The following is an 18,021-nucleotide window of genomic DNA, read 5'->3' as shown; positions in this document are numbered from 1 at the left end:
TTAATACAATTTAATTTAACTTTAAACAAGTTCCAACATCGTATGCATTTCAAAGAAGATAGACAAAAACATATCCTGAACAAAACAATAGCTTTTATAGAGTTTTAAACAAGTCATAGATAAAGAATATAATTTTAAAGCCTGACTTCTTAATTAACCAAATTTGTATATTTGATGTTGTATGTCAGATAAACAAGTCACAAACAAACAATTAACAACTCAGTAACTAATTAGTTAAAATAATCTTTAAGATAATTATAAAGATAATAATGATTGACAATTAATAAAATAATGAACGAGTATATTTGATAATGAGGAGTAGTGAGTAAATGTGAAAGTCAAGAGCAAAGATCTATAAATTAACCTTATAATTATTATAACCTTCTGCCTTAATTCTGCAAAAACTAGGGCATTAATATTACAAATCAAAGTTGTTTGGCTGGGTTATACGTGTTACATGATTGGATGTATAAATCCCAAAAAGACATATATAAACTGGTAACATTTGAACAGTGTTACAAGTGACCTATTTCCAAATGGGAAAATCTGTGTTTTCAGTCTACCAATGTCCGTTCACAAATATTTTCAGTCTCTCAATCAAAACGCTTGTTCCTAAGTTATAGGATTGCTGAATCTGCATAAAAAGAGAAACAACAATTGATTTTGTAAACTAATGTAAGGAAGAAGAAAAAAACAAAGGGAAATTAAGTATCCGAGGTAACACTGTTAATACCTCCGCGTTGAGAACATGTAGAGACGAGGTCGCAGATGTGAGTGAGGAATGAACACTCTTGACTTCTATGTTGTCTTCATTAAGCATACGAATAATTTCCCTTAAAATGAACTGATCCTCGTAGTCACACACCAGAGTGATTCGTAGGAAGGAACCCATTTCATGAACCTCAACTTTCCTTGTTTCAGAAGAACTAGAACATCCGCTACGAGATCTCTTCCTTTCCCTTAAACTTTCTCTGTGCTTTTCTGCTATCTTCACCTTTGTCTCTAGGTTCTTTATGTGGTTGATAGCCCCATCTATTTGATCAACACGTGATAATGATTCACCCTGCGTTCAATGTTTTGTTAGATACTCTCAAGCCATTGCACTCACAACTTCATCAAAACTGATAAAGAAGTTCATGTTTTAGATCTGGATATGCAATAAATGTTTTACAAAAACACTACTTTCTCATTTTCTTGAACAAAACCAAGCATGATGATTGAAGGAGAGAGAGAGAGAGAGAACAAACCCTGGGATTATTATTGTTAGGGAGAAGAGAGTTAAGCTGGGAATAGAGATTCTTCATATGGATCCTCCTGTTTTTTTCTATAGTTTTTCTTTCCATAGCTCTCGTTGAAGACTGTTGATCTCCCTGCTCAAGATTAGCCATTGATGGTGTTGATATTCTATGATTTATTAGAGTCTAGGGTTCTATGAAAATGATCCGTGGAACCTCTAATTATATAGTTAGATAATAACATTTGCAGTGTTGCCCAAGAATTTTTTTTTAATGTATATTGTTATTGTTTTATTTTTAAACTAAAATAATTATCATAAAGTAACTATTTTTTAAAACTAAAATAATAACTTATAATAAAACCAGTCTACAAAATAAATAAAAAATTATAATTTATTTATATTTAACTTTGTAGTTTTTTTTTTATTTTTTTAAATTTAATAATTCTTTTTTATTTTTAGTTATTATAAAAAAAAACATAAACGTATATGTATTTCTAGTATAGTAATAGTAATAGAAATTAATAAAAGTTATAGTGACTTTTTAATTAAATAATTTTTATTACGAATAATACATGTCTATTAGACATAATTTTTTGATTGAAATTAGTATCGTATTTCACTAAATTGAATAAAGGCAGTAATAGAATATAGTGTTAATATTTGTTAATAAAAAGGACAGCATAATAAGTTTTAGAATTAATGTTTCAAAACTAAGTACCTATCACTTTGCTTTGTTTCCTACATCATTGAGGGTTTTTAAGATTAATCATAAATCCGAAAAAGAATGATAATGACCTGAGTGGTTTCTTTATCCTTTTTTTTCTTATTAGTAGTTCTTTTCTTCTTGTTTTTCCTAAACTCTTAGTTTTTCCATTGTCTTTTTCAATTTTCAATGTTGTATTCAATTTTAACACTCATCTTTAACATCTATTTTTTTATTATTTAACCCCTTATCTCTTCACAATAACACTTCATAAATGTCTATTAAATTTTGTCAAAACAAAACTCAAGTATTTTTGTTGTTGTGTTGCTTTCTGATAAACTTTGTAAGTATAATTTGTGTTACCTCGTGTGAATTGTCATAATGCTGCTTGTTTTCTTTATCTCTATTTCAAAAAGGTTTAGAGCATATACACTATCATTTTATTCTCTAAAAGTCTAATCGCTCTCATTGGATTTTAGGAGATTTTTTATTTATTTTTAAGAAGACTGGTTACTTCCATATAATTTCCACTCCTTTTTATTCCTTAAGGGAGTAGTTGTTCTTATCGGAAATTAATAGGTCTTTTTCATTCCTTAGAAGAGTGGTTGTTTCTATTGGATTTTTCTTCTTTTTATTTTTAAGAAATTGATTTCTGTCATTGAATTTTAGAAGGACTTTTTTATTCCTAAGGAGTCAGGTTGCTCTCATCAAATTTTTGTTCTTTTTTATTCCTTAAGAGGGGTTTGCTCTCATAGGATTTTAGAAGGTCTTCCTGATGATGAGTGTATGAGTGTATATTTATAATCTTATTTAGCCTTTAATATTAGATTTTTAATTTGTTTTTGTATTTTCATAGAATATTTTAATTAGGATTTGTTATAATTGGATTTATTGAACATAAGATACAAAAACATGATAAAAATATATCTTTTTAGTTGCATAAATGCTCTTTAGATATTTTGAGGTGTGTTAGTGTAGCCACGACAAAGTTGAACTCATGGAGGTGATAAAGTGCCATAGCACCTCAAAGATAAATCCAAGAATAACAAATAATCAACACCACAAGAAGCCAATCTAACCATACCATAAAAAAGTGAAGAAATTTGGTTAAGTCAAGAAAAGGGAACAAGCAACAAAAATTGGATCTTTCGGTTTTCTCTATTTTTTCTACTAAAGGGCTTTGGTAATTGATAAATGTTTATGATTAAAGATTGTTCGAGGAAAATATATCTTAAAATATTTTATTTGATATTGTTAAATAATTTTCTTATTTAACTATATCAATATATATCAAAAGGTAATATTTACCAAATCTTTTTTAATCAAACAAATATCTTTTGAAATATTTTTAAATCTCTACAACAATCAAATATATTTTGAAGATATTGAATTATTCAGAAGATAATTGGAAGAGATTACTTTATCATAAAGAAGATTACAACAACAAAAAAGTCTGAAACAAAGTCCAATCTAATATAAAGAGACTTACTGAAACACATTAAGAGAGCTTAGGAACTCTTTTGTGGGTTCAAAGTTTATCTTCTCTCTCTTCTATAATGTTCTCTACCCTTTATTCTTCTATTTTCATGTTAGTTTTACATTTCATGGAGTGTTAAGTCTTTGAAGTTTATTCTGTTGTAATTTATTAATTAGATTATGAAGTTAGCTGAATAAATTTGTTTGTTTTTTTATTTTTGTTGTGATTTATTTTTATCTATGTTTTTTGTTTTTTAATCAAGTAAAAATAATAATTTTTATATTATAACAAGCTAGTATAGTATTAAATCTATGTAATAATTTGTGAACACAAGAGGACAAGAAATAATTTTTGAACCTACTAGAAAAGAAAAAAATTGTATAAACAATAGAAAGAGATATAACAATAAATTTGTAATATGTTGTCTTTAACTTTTCTATTCTTAATTTTAAATTTATATATATATATATATATATATATATATATATATATATATATATATATATATATATATATATATATATATTTCTTTCATTATATTTAATTGAGTGCATTAATAGCAAATGTTGGGTTCCTGATGTTCAGATTAGTTCTCCTTTTAAAAATGTCAACCTTTAGTCTCCTATGATATAAAAAATATATATCAAATCAGTCCTCATGACAACACTTAATGAACAATAAATCCCTCATGACAGCACTTAATGAACAATAAATCACAAGTTTTCATACATAGATATCCTATATATTTTGTGATATATTCTTCATTAAGTGACCTCATGAGTACTGATTTGATCATGAGTACTGATTTGATACATATTTCATATCATAGAGACTAAAGATTGACATTCTAAAAAAACGGAGACTAAACTGAATATCATAATTTAACTTAAGGACAAAAAAAGGTTTAAACCTTTATTTTACTTACTTTATAAGTGGATCTTTTATTTTTTTTTTTCGTTATTTATAACTTTTATATTAATAAATTTGCTAAAAATGGTTTTGACATAATTATTATTTTTTAATCAATATCATCTTTTATATATAAAAATTTGAAAATTTGAAAAAAAATATATTAAAAATTATCATAGATGCTTAAATGTAAAAAGAAAAAAAACATTTGTTTTAAATTACTTTTACTTTGCAAACAAATATTTTCTTAGAAAATACAGCTTATTTTTCAGCTGTCCCTAGAATGTGTATATCCTTTCACATATGGAAAGAAAAAAAAAAGTTTGTGAAACACATTCACTTATCATATGTTTTTGTTTTTCTTTGAAAATGGTTATTTTGAAGTATGAGGCATATTGAAAGAGTGTCCAACAGTCTTACATGCCTCACAGAATTTTAAATTTAATAAATATATTTATAGTTTTGTTTACTTAAAATTTTCAATTTGTAAATAATATTATTTAATTTTAATAATATACAACGTTCCTTATATTTATAGTTGTTCCTATAAAAATAATTGTATTCTTTTATCATTTTATATTAGCTCAACTACAATATACTTTTCTTTCACGGTTTTTTTATAATATGGTGATTTTATTTATTTAAATTATGAGTAAATAATCAAACTACTTTATATAACGTTTTTATAGTATATTAAGAATTAAATATTACTTATTAATCTTATTAATTGATTGAGTGTACTATTATTATATATGTGACTGGGAATTTTAGTTTAGTTAATAAATATTTTATTTTTCTATAATTTTTAACATTATTTTTGTTTTCTAGTGTCAGTTTTGCTATTATTTTAAATTTCATAAGCACACAATTTAAGACCAATGTATTAAATAAACATTAAAAACAAAAAAAAAAAGTGCACAAATTATTTTTACAGTGACAATATGTGATATAATATATATTTAACTTCTTCTGTCTAAGACAACATACAACAATAAATTTGCATTACAAAAATTCCAAGTCTAAATTACTCTCTTAGAACATCATTCATAAAATCGTTTTCTTTTCAGTATTATTTCTTTCTAATAGATCCAAAATACAACCACTTCTTTTGTAGATTTCCTAAAGAACTTAACAACATAATAGATAAATAGTGTTTATATATTAGTAATTTGGATCATTAAATATGTTTAAAATAATTATATTTTATTAATTAATTTATTAAAGTAATATAATTAATTAAATTTATTATTAAGAATATATATGTTATGAAAAATTAGTTGTCTAGAGACCATAAGCAATATTGAGGAACCAAATTAGAAATATTGAATCTTAAGAAAAAAAGTAATTGACAGATGTTACATAATGAAATTATGGTATCATATGCAAACTTGTGCATTACTTTTGTTTCTTTTCTCTTCATCCTTATCAGAAGAGAAAAAAAAAAAAAAAAACTTAAGATGCTTTATAGTTGGAAGATCAAATACCTTTGATTTATGTTCTTTTCAATAGTTAATCAAGGCACACTTCTACAAACTGCTCTTAATATAAATTGGGATAGTTTATCATATGATTGGATTTGATTGCTCTTCATTATTAATCTGTTCTAGTTCATAATCTAACAAATAATATCAAAGCATCCAATAATGAAAAAAAAGGCTTTCAAAGTCACTTAATATGTTTCAGTTTCAAGAAAAAAAATGTCTTTCAAAATGCGATGACATTTTTGAAAATTATTACATAATTATAGGTTTTAGTTCTAAAATAACTTAAACCTATATGAGTATATGCTTTGGTTCTTTAAATGATTGAATCAAACACTAGTATAGGCTTCGGTTCTTTAAATAACTGAGACCTATTCGTCTACTAGGGTTAAAATTTCACAAAACTTACATTCCAACCAAAGCTTTTCAATTTGTGTCGTCGCATCACTCCTCCATTACAAGAGTTATTTTCCTCCCTTCCTCGTCACCAAATGCGAACTTTGTTGCCGCTTTCGTTGTCACTCCTCCACTCTTCTCTTCTCTATTCCTTTCCCTTCCTCGTTGCTAACTCGAACAATGTCATGATGTTGCCATTATGAGCCTCCATTTTCCTTCTTATTTCAAAAGCGACGAGAGTTTCATTCTCTCGTCTTTATAATGCAAGTATTTCTTAATGCCTTTTATTCATTGTGGGGGTGGGAAGGGTGGTGGTGGTTTTGTTTGTTGGTGGAGATTGTGATGGTTTTGTAGTGTATCTAAGGTGGGAAATGTTGGAAAGGTGAGGATGGGAATAAATTGAAATAATAATTCTTTAAAAAAAGAATAGGCTTCGGTTAAAAAAGACCCAAGCATAAAGTAAAGAATATGTTTCGCCTATGAACCAAAACCTAAAGTCTTACATTTTTTTAGCTCACCAAAATATTCTTTAATTAAAGAATTGAACTAGAATATGCTTTGGTTTTTTATATAAATTAATATTCAAATTTGGTCATTATTTATAATTTTAAATGAGCTATTTGAATTAAGAAATCATGAAAGTGTATCTTCCTTTCCAAGTAGTTCATAAGAAATTTTAAATGTTTTTTGTGTTTATGTGTATCCATGCAAGTATTAATCTGTCCAAACAAATATTAATATTTGGCTAGCTTGCATACACACTTGTAATGGTAATTGTGTGATAAATCAATCAAAAGATAGGTTTGTTATTGGACATGTTTTATATATTAATGTTTGATCAGTACACCAAAATACCCCTAGCAATTAATATTATTGTCCAAAGACTTAATATTCAAGAACCTTCTTCAAGAGTAGATGTATGAACAAGGTGTCTTTGCTTGTAAGTAAGGTTTCTAATGGTTACTTGAGGTCCAAGCAAGCTCAAAAACCTACTTAGCTCGCATACCCACTCAAGAATCAAGTTAAAAAGTCAATACTACACTTTTGTCACAATTTGTTTGTTTTAATCGATTATGGGTTTTTCATAATCAATTAAATCAGTAACTAAACAACAAAATACAAGCCCAAAATGAAATGTAACCTTGACCTAAATGCAAGGATAAAAGAAAAGACTGACTTACATATTTATAAAGCTTAAGAGAAGGAAAGATAAGCTAATAAACTATTCTCCATAAGAGTATAGTTCTTTGAAGTCCTTCTTCTTCTTCTTCCATTCTCTTAGTCGTGGCTCTTGTTGTAGATCCCTAGATGGGTTTCCATCACCCAACCCCTAAAGTCCCTTCTCAAATGTATTAGGGTTATGGTTAAAGTGAGTTTGACCTTACTAAAAGATTTTAGGCAATGTTTTCTTCCTCTTTGGTTGTACTTCTTTCGTCATTCATAAGGAACTAAATCTCTCTTATGTTGGAGCACAATGTAACAAATTTAAACTCTCTTGTATTTAGTAAAACTTGTCATTTATGAATCTTTCATTTGATTTAAAGTGGTTAATTGATTTATGCTTGTCGTTGGATGAATTGATCACTTATCATATCTAGCTAGCTTAAGATTCAGTAGAAGTTGGTCTTAAGTTATGGTCCAATCATTTTTTCTGTGGGCTTCTAGATGCTAAGAATAAATCTAAGGTGTTCAACTGGAATAAAGTATTAATTGTAATGCATGTGAGTCGTATGCAGTCAGTGACAGATTTCACATACAATAGGCAACATACTAGGCTCTAGGTGCCAGGAATGGACCTAGAGTTATCACAAAGAGTACTCCCAAAACTTAATTATCTGAAGCTCATATTTTGAGGTGGATCTGGTACAAGAACGGAGGTGTAACGCCCGGGCACTGAGAGGGCGGGGAGTGATCGCCGGTGCAAGAGGCACAGACAAGGAGCGGCTCTTGGTAGGCTTGTAGTGGAAGGGGTACATGGACGAATCGAACATACACCGGAATGAGAGGGATCTGGAGATTGTATAGGTATGGGACTATACAGTTGAAGGATAACTTAAAGGAATTGATTTGGCTACTCATATCACCAAAATGCATTTACTTTTCGGAAGCTTAACCCATAAGAACTCCATGGTTAAGCGTGCTTAGCCTGGAGAAATTCTGGGATGGGTGACCTTCCGGGAAGTTTTCCCGGAAAGTGTACGAGTGAGGACAAAGCACACTGGAAAGTCTCGTGGTGATGTGTGGGGGCAGTCAACAGTCCCTGTAAGTTGCCGGGGCGTTACAAATGGTATCAGAGCCTAGCCTCTCCCAGTACGGTGTGGTTCGAGGACGAACCAAGCGGAAGCTGGTGGGCATGTAACGCTCGGGCACTGAGAGGGCGGGGAGTGATCACCGGTGCAAGAGGCACGGACAAAAATTTCACATACAATAGGCAACATACTAGGCTCTAGGTGCCAGGAATGGACCTAGAGTTATTATAAAGAGTACTCCCAAAACTTAATTATCTGAAGCTTATATTTTGAGGTGGATCTGGTACAAGAACGGAGAAATTTATGAAGTCAAGCTTCATCATGGTTCAATAATAGAAATTACTCTTTTTATAACTTAAATTGAATTCTAAAGTTAATTTTACAACACTCTCAACTTCCCCACTCACATTTCTTACACAAAACGAGTTTATTACAAATCAAACTAATCAAAGCACTATCATTTCTTCCAAGTTCTTGTGGATACAAAACTTGTTTGTTCTTGTATGAATATGCAGGAAGGGATGCTCCTAGGTGAGTGCAAGGTTGTGTTTGTTCGCGAGAATGAACTCCTTGTCAAATCAGTTTGGGGGTGTGGACACACTTGCATGAATTCGGGTAACGGCTACAAGGGATAAATCAAAAGGAAACCGTACCCAACCAGGGATGGACGTAAACTCGTAAGCTACCGAGGGTAGGGATAATAATCCAGGTCTTATTGTAAAAAAAAAAAAAAAAGTCGCGGCACCACATTAGGCGAGTTGCTTCCTTTGTCGTTGTTAGGGAGTTCTTAGTGAGGAGACCCTAGGATAAGGTTCTAAAACAAACGGGAGGGGAGGATCGACCCATTTACTACAACAACTGAGTATACTTGTTGGTATATTTTGAGTGTTGCAATTCCACCTCGACATGGACCGATTATAGAGACGAGATGACACAAGTTAAAGGTCAAGACAGGTTGGTCCAGGTTGAAGGTCGAGACATGCCAGTCTGAGTCAAAGGACAAGATGAGTCAGGCAGAGCCGATGGTTGAGACTAGTCGACTTGAGCCATATGTTGGGATGGGCTGAAGGTTGAATGGGTCGATCCAAGCCGAAGGTCTAATGGGTTAACCCATGCCAAAGATCTAATGGGTCGGTCCAGAGGGGTTGACTTGGATCAAAGGTCAAGATGGGCCCATCCAAGCCAAACATAAGATCGATCGGCCCGTGCTGAAGATCGAGACAATTTGGTCTGAGCTGAAGACCAAAATGGCTCGTCTTAATATAAAGGTTGAAACGAACCTACACAGACCAAAGATCGAGACATAAAAGCTCAGGTCGTAGGTTGAGATGGACCAATCCTGTCAAAGGTCTAAACAGATCAATCTAGCCGAAGGTCTAGATGGATTTGTCTGACCAATGGTCATGACAGACTTATTTGATCAAAAATCAAGATTGAGCGACTCAGGCCAAATACTATTATAAACATCTAATTTTATCAAATAATCAGAATTTATTTTTAAAATAAAAAAAATGTTCAATAATAAAAAATTTATATACTAAAAGAAGTAAAAATAAAAATGCAGATATAATTGGATCCCTTTCAAATATTTTGTACTCATTCTTAAATTTGTACACATTCATAATTTTATCCACTTAATATGTACACATACTTTCAATATAAAAGAAGTCTAATTAATTTTAAGAGTTAAATAAATATTCTTCTAAATTTTATTTTAGAATTAAAAAATAATTTTAAGAAAATATAGAAAAATATTCTTATTTTTATTTTTATTAATCCTTTTATTTTTGTTTGTACAAAGACATCACCACCTAAACCTTCTTTCCCCAGCCACTCATCCATCAACCAACACTATACAAAACCAAAACCAAAGACCCACTCTTCTCTGTTGAACGACTCGTTCACTCTTCTAAACACAACTCGTTTTATCACCAAACAGAGAATTACACAGGGATCAAAGAGTAACTGAGAATAGACACCAAAGCTAGAACAAGAAAAATATCCCGGCGAAGCTCCGGCGGTGGCGAGTGACGATCTCGGCGTACTTGTGGTGGCAGCTCCAAATGGCGTTATGTATGACCGTCGGAGGTGCGGTGGAGACGATTCTCTATGCACGATCCTTTACTATATGCACCCCATTTTGATATTCTGAACTGTCAATGGTGCTCCCACGTTTTACTAAGTTTCACTTTCACACTATTGGCACTCTATTTACTGTTTGCATCCCACATCTCATTACTTTGATTCTATTACTTATTGGGTTAAGCTTCTATTTCATCTTTTACAACCCTTATTTTACTATCAATACTTTAATTTGGTCATTTTTAATTTAATATTTTAAAATGCACTTTTAATTTGGTTGTTTTAAAATTATTTGAAATAATTTTATATATATAATTTTGTTTACTTTCAATATTTTAAAGTTACTTTGGATGCATTTCTAATTTGGTTATCTCAATCTTGTAAAATTATTCATATGCACTTCTAATTCGTTATTTTAATATTTTAAATTAGTTTGGATGCACTTTTAATTTGATTATCTCAATATTTCAAAACTACTTAAGATATATTTCTAGTACATTGTTATTATAAATATATAAAAGGAATATACTAAAAATATAGTAGATAAAAATAACTTACATTTAAAGTATTAATTTTTTTTTCTGTACTACATTTTCATTTTCATTTTCATTATCTAATAAAATAAAATACAAAAAATATTTTTTCTTTTATTTCTTAAAATAATATATAATTATCAATAATACAAATTGTTTACACTGTAATATAAAATAAATTATAATATCATAGTCTTAAATAAATTATATTTATCTTTTTATATTAATTTATAATATAAATATTCTTATTATTGAATATTTTTCATATTTTTAGTATGTACATATAAATTGATATAATATTTTAAATAATTATATTTGTAGCATGTTAGAAACAAAAGATGAAATCTTGCTTTAATAAAGTGTTTTGACGATCATTTATAGAGAATTGTTGAAGATTTAAAGAATGCTTTGATTTAAAAGATTCATTGAAGATTGAATAATTTAGTTGTTGATTGACAAAACCCAAGCAACAGAGCATTCATGGAAGTTTCTGATATTTTCAAAAATTCTATAGAAGAATTAATTATCATTAGTAATAAATGATTATCACAATTAATTTCAGATTTTCATAAAAGTCTATAAAACATTCGATTATCAATATTGGTAATCAATTATCATAAAACAAATAATAGTTTTTGAAATAGTTTCTAGAATAATCATTTACTACTTATGATAATAGATTATCAGTGACAATTGGATATAAACTCTTCAATTTTCTGTATTTTTTAAAAGAAGACCTTGAGAAATCGAGTGTGGGTAGAGCGAAAATTTTCACTAAGTGTGTCTTATGATTGAGTGTTGTTGTTATTATAGGAAAGTTATTCATCCTTTGTGTATCAAAGAAGGTGTTGTTCATATTTTGTGTGTTAAAGGAGGTGCTTTTTAACCTTAACTTTATTATCTGTTATGGTAAGTTATTGATTATTTTTAGTGTTTACTTAATCTCTCTTTAAAGATATTAACAATTGGACGTAAGATCTTTTGATACAAATTAGTATAAAATACTTGTGCAAATTATTAGTTTATATAAAGCGGAAATTTTTAAAAAGCATGATTTTATTGAGTAAACTAATTCATCCCCTCCTTGTTTATGTCACACGCCAACATTCCACTATGCAATTTTAACATAAATAAATAAACTAAATTATTGTACTTAATAGTTATTTGAAAGGTTTAAATTAGATATTTGTAAAAGAAAATCACACTTTTTATATTATAAATTGTTTTATATTCTTTGAATTCACTTTTCACTATTTTTAACTTGAAAATGAAGAGTTTAAATGGAAACAAGAAGTAAAAACAAACAAACTAATTATTTTAAAATATAAAACTATAATATATTTATATTGTCATTACTTGAGTTTACAAATATATATTAGCCATACATTGGTTAGGCAAATCTAGCAACAAACTAGACAAATATAGCAAAAAAATAGTATGAGTTTAGCAATATACACATTAGATGTGTTTGTACATACATTGATTAGATGAATATAAAAAAATCCAATAGACGAGTCTAACAATACACAATAAAAATGTTTGTCTATACATTAATGAGATGAGTATAACATGAAAACATTAGATGAGCTATTCTGTACATTGATTAGATGACGAGTAGAAAAAAATATTAAATGAGTTTGTCAATAGATTGGTTAGACAAGTTTAACAATATACATTAAATGAATTTGTTCACACAATTACTAAACAAGTATAACAAAAAATATTAAATGAATTATTTCACATATTGAGTAGATGGATCTAGAAATACTTATTATATGAGACTTTCCATACATTAATTAAACAAGTATAGCAACAAACATTAAATGAGTTTGTTCATATAAACAAGTATGAGAATATACATTTTTGCACATGTGTGTTGCAAAATTATGAGTGTCTTAATACACATTAGATGAGCTTGTCTATTCACTGGTTAAACAAGTCTTGCAATACAATTAATTGAGTCTGCAAATACATTTATTAAACAAATAATGTCCATACATTAATTAAAAAATTCTATAGAGAAGTCTAACAATATACATTAGACAAGTTTGTCTATAAACGAATTAAACAAGTTTATTAATACATATTAAGCAAGTTTGTTTACTTACTAATTAGACAAGTTTTACAATACACATTACATGAGTTTGAATATACACTTAATAGATAAGTCTAGCAAAATACATTATAAGAGTGTGTCCATATATTAGTTAAATAAGTCTAGCAATACATATTAGGTAAGTTTATCAATGTATTGATTAGACGAGTTTAACAATACACATCAAATGAGTTTTTCCATACACTAATTAGAAGAATATGCAAAAAATATTATGTGAGATTGTCCTTATAATAATTAGATAAGTATAATAAAAAAATATTAGACAAGTCATTTCATATGTTGATTAGACGAATATAACAAAAAAAAAAATATTACATTAGTCTAGGAATACATTGATTAGATGAGAAAAGTAAAAAAATTAGACGAGATTATCTATGTATTTATTAAACGAGTTTAGCAATACACATTAAAGGGATCATTCATATATTTATTAGAAGACTCTAGCAATATACATTAAACAAGTTTTTTCTCACCCAAATTAGATGAGTTTATTAATAAACATTAGATAAGTAAGATCATTTATTGCTTAGATTGAATATTGCAATAGACATTAGACAAGTTTGTTCATACATTGATTAGATGAGTATAGCCAAAAAACATTACACATGTCTAGCAATACACATTAGAGGATTCATTTCACACATTGATTAGACGAGTTTAAGAATACACATTAGACGAGTATGTCCACATATTAATCAAGCGATTCATGAAACACATATTAGACGAGTTTGTCAATATACTGTTACATTAGTATAAAAATATACATTAAACAAATCTGTTCATACACACATTAGATAAATCTATTAATACGCATTAGGTGACTTTATCCTATACATTACACAAGTTTGTTCATATACTAATTAGATGAGTCTAACAATATAAATTATATGATTGTACTCATATATTGCTTAGACAAGTCTAACAAGACATATGGAATGAGTTTGTCAATGCATTAAATAAATGAGTCTAAAATTTACATTACTTCAGTGTGTTCATATACTAATTTATATTCTTGATGAATAAATTTTACATATTTATGCATATCTTTTATGTTTTTAGAAAGTCTATTCTATTTTTACATGTATTTTATTCTTTATATTTTTACAAAAATATTTTATTTATATTTTTATAGATATATATTGACTTTCTAAACCTATAAATTAATTTTAAAATTTATTGTATTTTAAATTTAATATTTATTATTAATTTTTTTCGATCTTTAATTTTATTTTAAAAACATACAAATAAATATCTTACGTAGACACATATTTAAAACTAGTAATATTTTAAAACATAAAATGCTTGCAGTTATATCTAATTTACATATAAAATGAAAATTGGTGAGGTCAAAGTTCTATCAAATTAAGCTATATTTTCATTTGGTATGAAATTTTATATATTAACTTAAACCAAAACCAATCAAATAAGATTTGGCAAAATTTGAAATAAGTCCTAGTTAATCCTGATATAAGAATATTTTTCTTCTTTCATTTAAAATATATTACATTGGTTCTTGTTTTAACCAATAACTATTTTCTACATGAATGTCTTTTTTATACGTCAATTGATAAACTTTAAGTTGATAACATCTACACATATTTGGGGAGCGATATAAAATGTAAATATAATCAATATAAAACGTTTTCTTTTTTAAGTAATATCTTTTTTTTTCCATCAACCTTTCCTTATTCTCCTATGCTTTACTTTTGTTTATACGCTTTTGAGTTAATTATGATAGGGGTGTTGCTCTCTACACCTCTCCAAGTGGGACTTGTACCTTCCCATTAATTTAATTTATTTCAAAAATATTTTACACCTCCTTACTATTTTCTTTATTCCAAAAATATCCTACACCTCCCCACTATCATTAACAATCTTTCTCTTTCTTTCTCTACATTAATGGAGCATTCATGTGGTTCAGATTTGAATTTGTAACATACTACAAAATATAAAATTCAGAGGAAACTTCAGTATTAGTACTTCTACCATTTCCATTTTATAAAATTAAAAGTTAGATGCAAATACAAAATAATAAACATAATAATATTAATATGTAAATAATGATATATTATTATTATTATTATATACTAACTTTATAATGACGAAAGAAGTAAATAAATTCTAAATCTTTAACAAATAATTTTTTTTTTATATTTTAAGTATTTAATAATATTTTTATATTATTTATCTAATAAATGAAATATTTTATTCAAGTTATTTGAGTCAAACATGTCGATGAGTTAAAACATAATATAATGTTAAAAATTATAGATATTATATGTAAAAAAACACACATATATATAGACATTTTTCTATAAATTTAGAACAAAATTTTACCATTTATTAAGTAATTTGAAAAGAAAAAAATATATTGAACAACCAAAATAAGATTGAATCAAACTTATTTAAGAAAATACATCTAACTTCAAATTTAAGTCATGTAAATGCTCCATTAATGAGCCATGTAAATGGTCCATTAATGTAGAGAGAGAAAGAGAAAGATTGTTAAGGATAATAGGGAGGTGTAAGGTATTTTTGGAATAAAGAAAATAGTGGGGAGGTGTAAAATATTTTTGAAATAAATTAAATTAATGGGGAGGTACATGTCCCACTTGGGGAGGTGTAGGGAGCAACACCCTTATGATAGTGGTGTCAAAACGGGTCATTCGATCCAACTCGATTCGACCTATTACGGGTTGGTTACTTAATGAGCCGATTCATTTATTATTGAGCCGAAAAAATTTGAACTCGGTACGGCCTACCATGGGTTGGTGGGTTAAACGGGTTAGCTCACTCACTCACTTAATTACAATTTTTTTAAATTAAAAAAAAGTACAATTTTTTTGTAATTCAAATTTAAATAATTTCACCAGATGTTAAACTCCAAAGATAATTCAAAATAAAAAAAAAATTAACATAAAATTCAAATGTAATCCAAAAACAAATCCAAAAAGCGCATAAATAAGTTTATAATATTGATAATTTTTGTGTTATTTATCCATTTATAAAATTAAAGACTTGAATGGATAAATTTATAATATTTTGCTCTCTTGAAATATCTTTTTCTTTATTCTCATTTACAATACAATAAAAAAAATGTTAAATAATAATATTGAAATACAAAATAATAAATAATTAAATTAAACTAGGTGGGTTGATGCTCACCACGAACTCAATCCGGGTGAGTCGGATTGAAGATTGGCCGATATAAAAAAATTTCATTTTTTTTCAAACCTAACCTAGCCTGAACTCGTGGTGGATCAGATTGACCCACGAGTTCTAACCCATTTTATATTATGGTGTAAAATTCCAACCCTACCCTGTAAATACAACACATATAAGGTTTTTGAAAATTATATGCAAAAGGTCTTAAATTGGACTATGGTTGTATTTCGTTCTAAACTTTAATATTGTCAAAATTTATAGACAAATATGATCAGTTCAACAAAATTACTTTGCATGACTACAAAAACCTTTAGTTATAAAATTTTGATACATTTATTATTTTACATACCTATTATATATAACTAAATTATTTGATTTAAAATCTTGGTTATAATTATTATTATTATTTGAATACAATATTTTATTACTAAAAATAATTATTGTTTCAGTTTATGGGATCAAGGTTAATAGTCTTTTAAATTTTGTTCGTCTAACTCCTTGCATTGGTCGTTGTTCATCCTTCAGTACGTTCGGTTGCATTGAAAAGTTACCTACAGAATGTACTCTGATGTCAAAGTCAGCAAATATTTCACCGTCTTAGTGATAAGTCCATATTAAATATAGTCAACCTATTACAATATTTCAAACCTCTATTTATAGATTTCGGAATAAGTTTCATATTAACATTGGCCTAATTACAGCTCAACTCGTAATGATTGTGCTTTGGCTTAAGTTAGTCATCATCAATCTTAATTTTTATTTAAAGTTGATAGTTTGGTTCATGTTACTTGACTGACCGGTTTACTTGATGTTCTTGACTGGTGGAACCCTCCGATCCTAAACTGACTAGTGCATATACAATTATTAAAAAGTTCTTAGAAAAATATAAATAAATATTATTTAAAATACTTTTAGTGTTTCAAACTGAAGGCAAGATGGGAAATATTTTTTAAGACTTGTATTGATAGTAAAACATTGTAATTAAGGATAACAATAGATCTATTTAAAACCCGTAGATATTTATTATAGATATCCACAAATATTTAACAAAATATATTTTATAAATTTAAAAAAAAAAAAGAAATAAAATTAAAAAAAATATATAATATAATATAAATTAGAATTTAATTTTAATTAAATCTCACTTAATAAAATATAAATTAATTTTAATTTTAATTAAATTAAATTTAATAAAATTTAAATTTGTTGTAAATACATATACCATTTCTTTTTATAAATAAATATTAAAATATTGACTATAATGAATATAGATAAATAATAACTATCAATAGTTTATCTTCCTACATTGTATATCTTTTGAATCAAAATCATTCTTGTCAATTTAAAGTTGCATTTCTTTCTATTGTATATTACTTTCTGAGAAAAAAGAAGAAAAAAAGAGAATTTCTTTGTTAATTTTCCTTTTATCAAATAATTTGGTCTACAAACGCAGCAGTGGTGCGAGAGTAGCTGAAAAAGTCTCTTCGTGATGTTGAAAGTGATTAAGAAAGTGAGAAAAAAACCTTACGTCACTTAGCATACATCATAATTTTGCAAATCGAGCACAAGGTCAAAAGTTTCTCAATCACTTTTTGTCTAATCAACAGAAAACTAATGATATATTTCTTCTTCCACTACCATTATTATTCAATTTCATAAGCCGTTGGGTGATG

The 18,021-nt window shown here is 27.7% G+C and overlaps 1 protein-coding gene across 1 annotated transcript; it reads right to left on the bottom strand.

Moving 5' to 3' along the window:
* Positions 1-559: 559 nt before the first annotated feature.
* LOC106754204 (transcription factor bHLH162-like) lies at positions 560-1,388 on the bottom strand. The gene is made up of 3 exons (XM_014636203.1): positions 1,248-1,388; positions 734-1,063; positions 560-634 (listed from the first exon to the last, which is right to left on the bottom strand). Exons 1-3 carry the CDS (start codon positions 1,386-1,388, stop codon positions 560-562), a joined length of 546 nt encoding a protein of 181 aa, XP_014491689.1.
* Between the last annotated feature and the right edge of the window lie 16,633 nt (positions 1,389-18,021).

This window comes from Vigna radiata, unplaced genomic scaffold, assembly GCF_000741045.1.
Source record: "Vigna radiata var. radiata cultivar VC1973A unplaced genomic scaffold, Vradiata_ver6 scaffold_86, whole genome shotgun sequence".
NCBI classification, from domain to species: Eukaryota; Viridiplantae; Streptophyta; class Magnoliopsida; order Fabales; family Fabaceae; genus Vigna; species Vigna radiata.
Note: the sequence above shows the minus strand (reverse complement) of the source record. Positions and strands in the feature narration are given on the sequence as shown.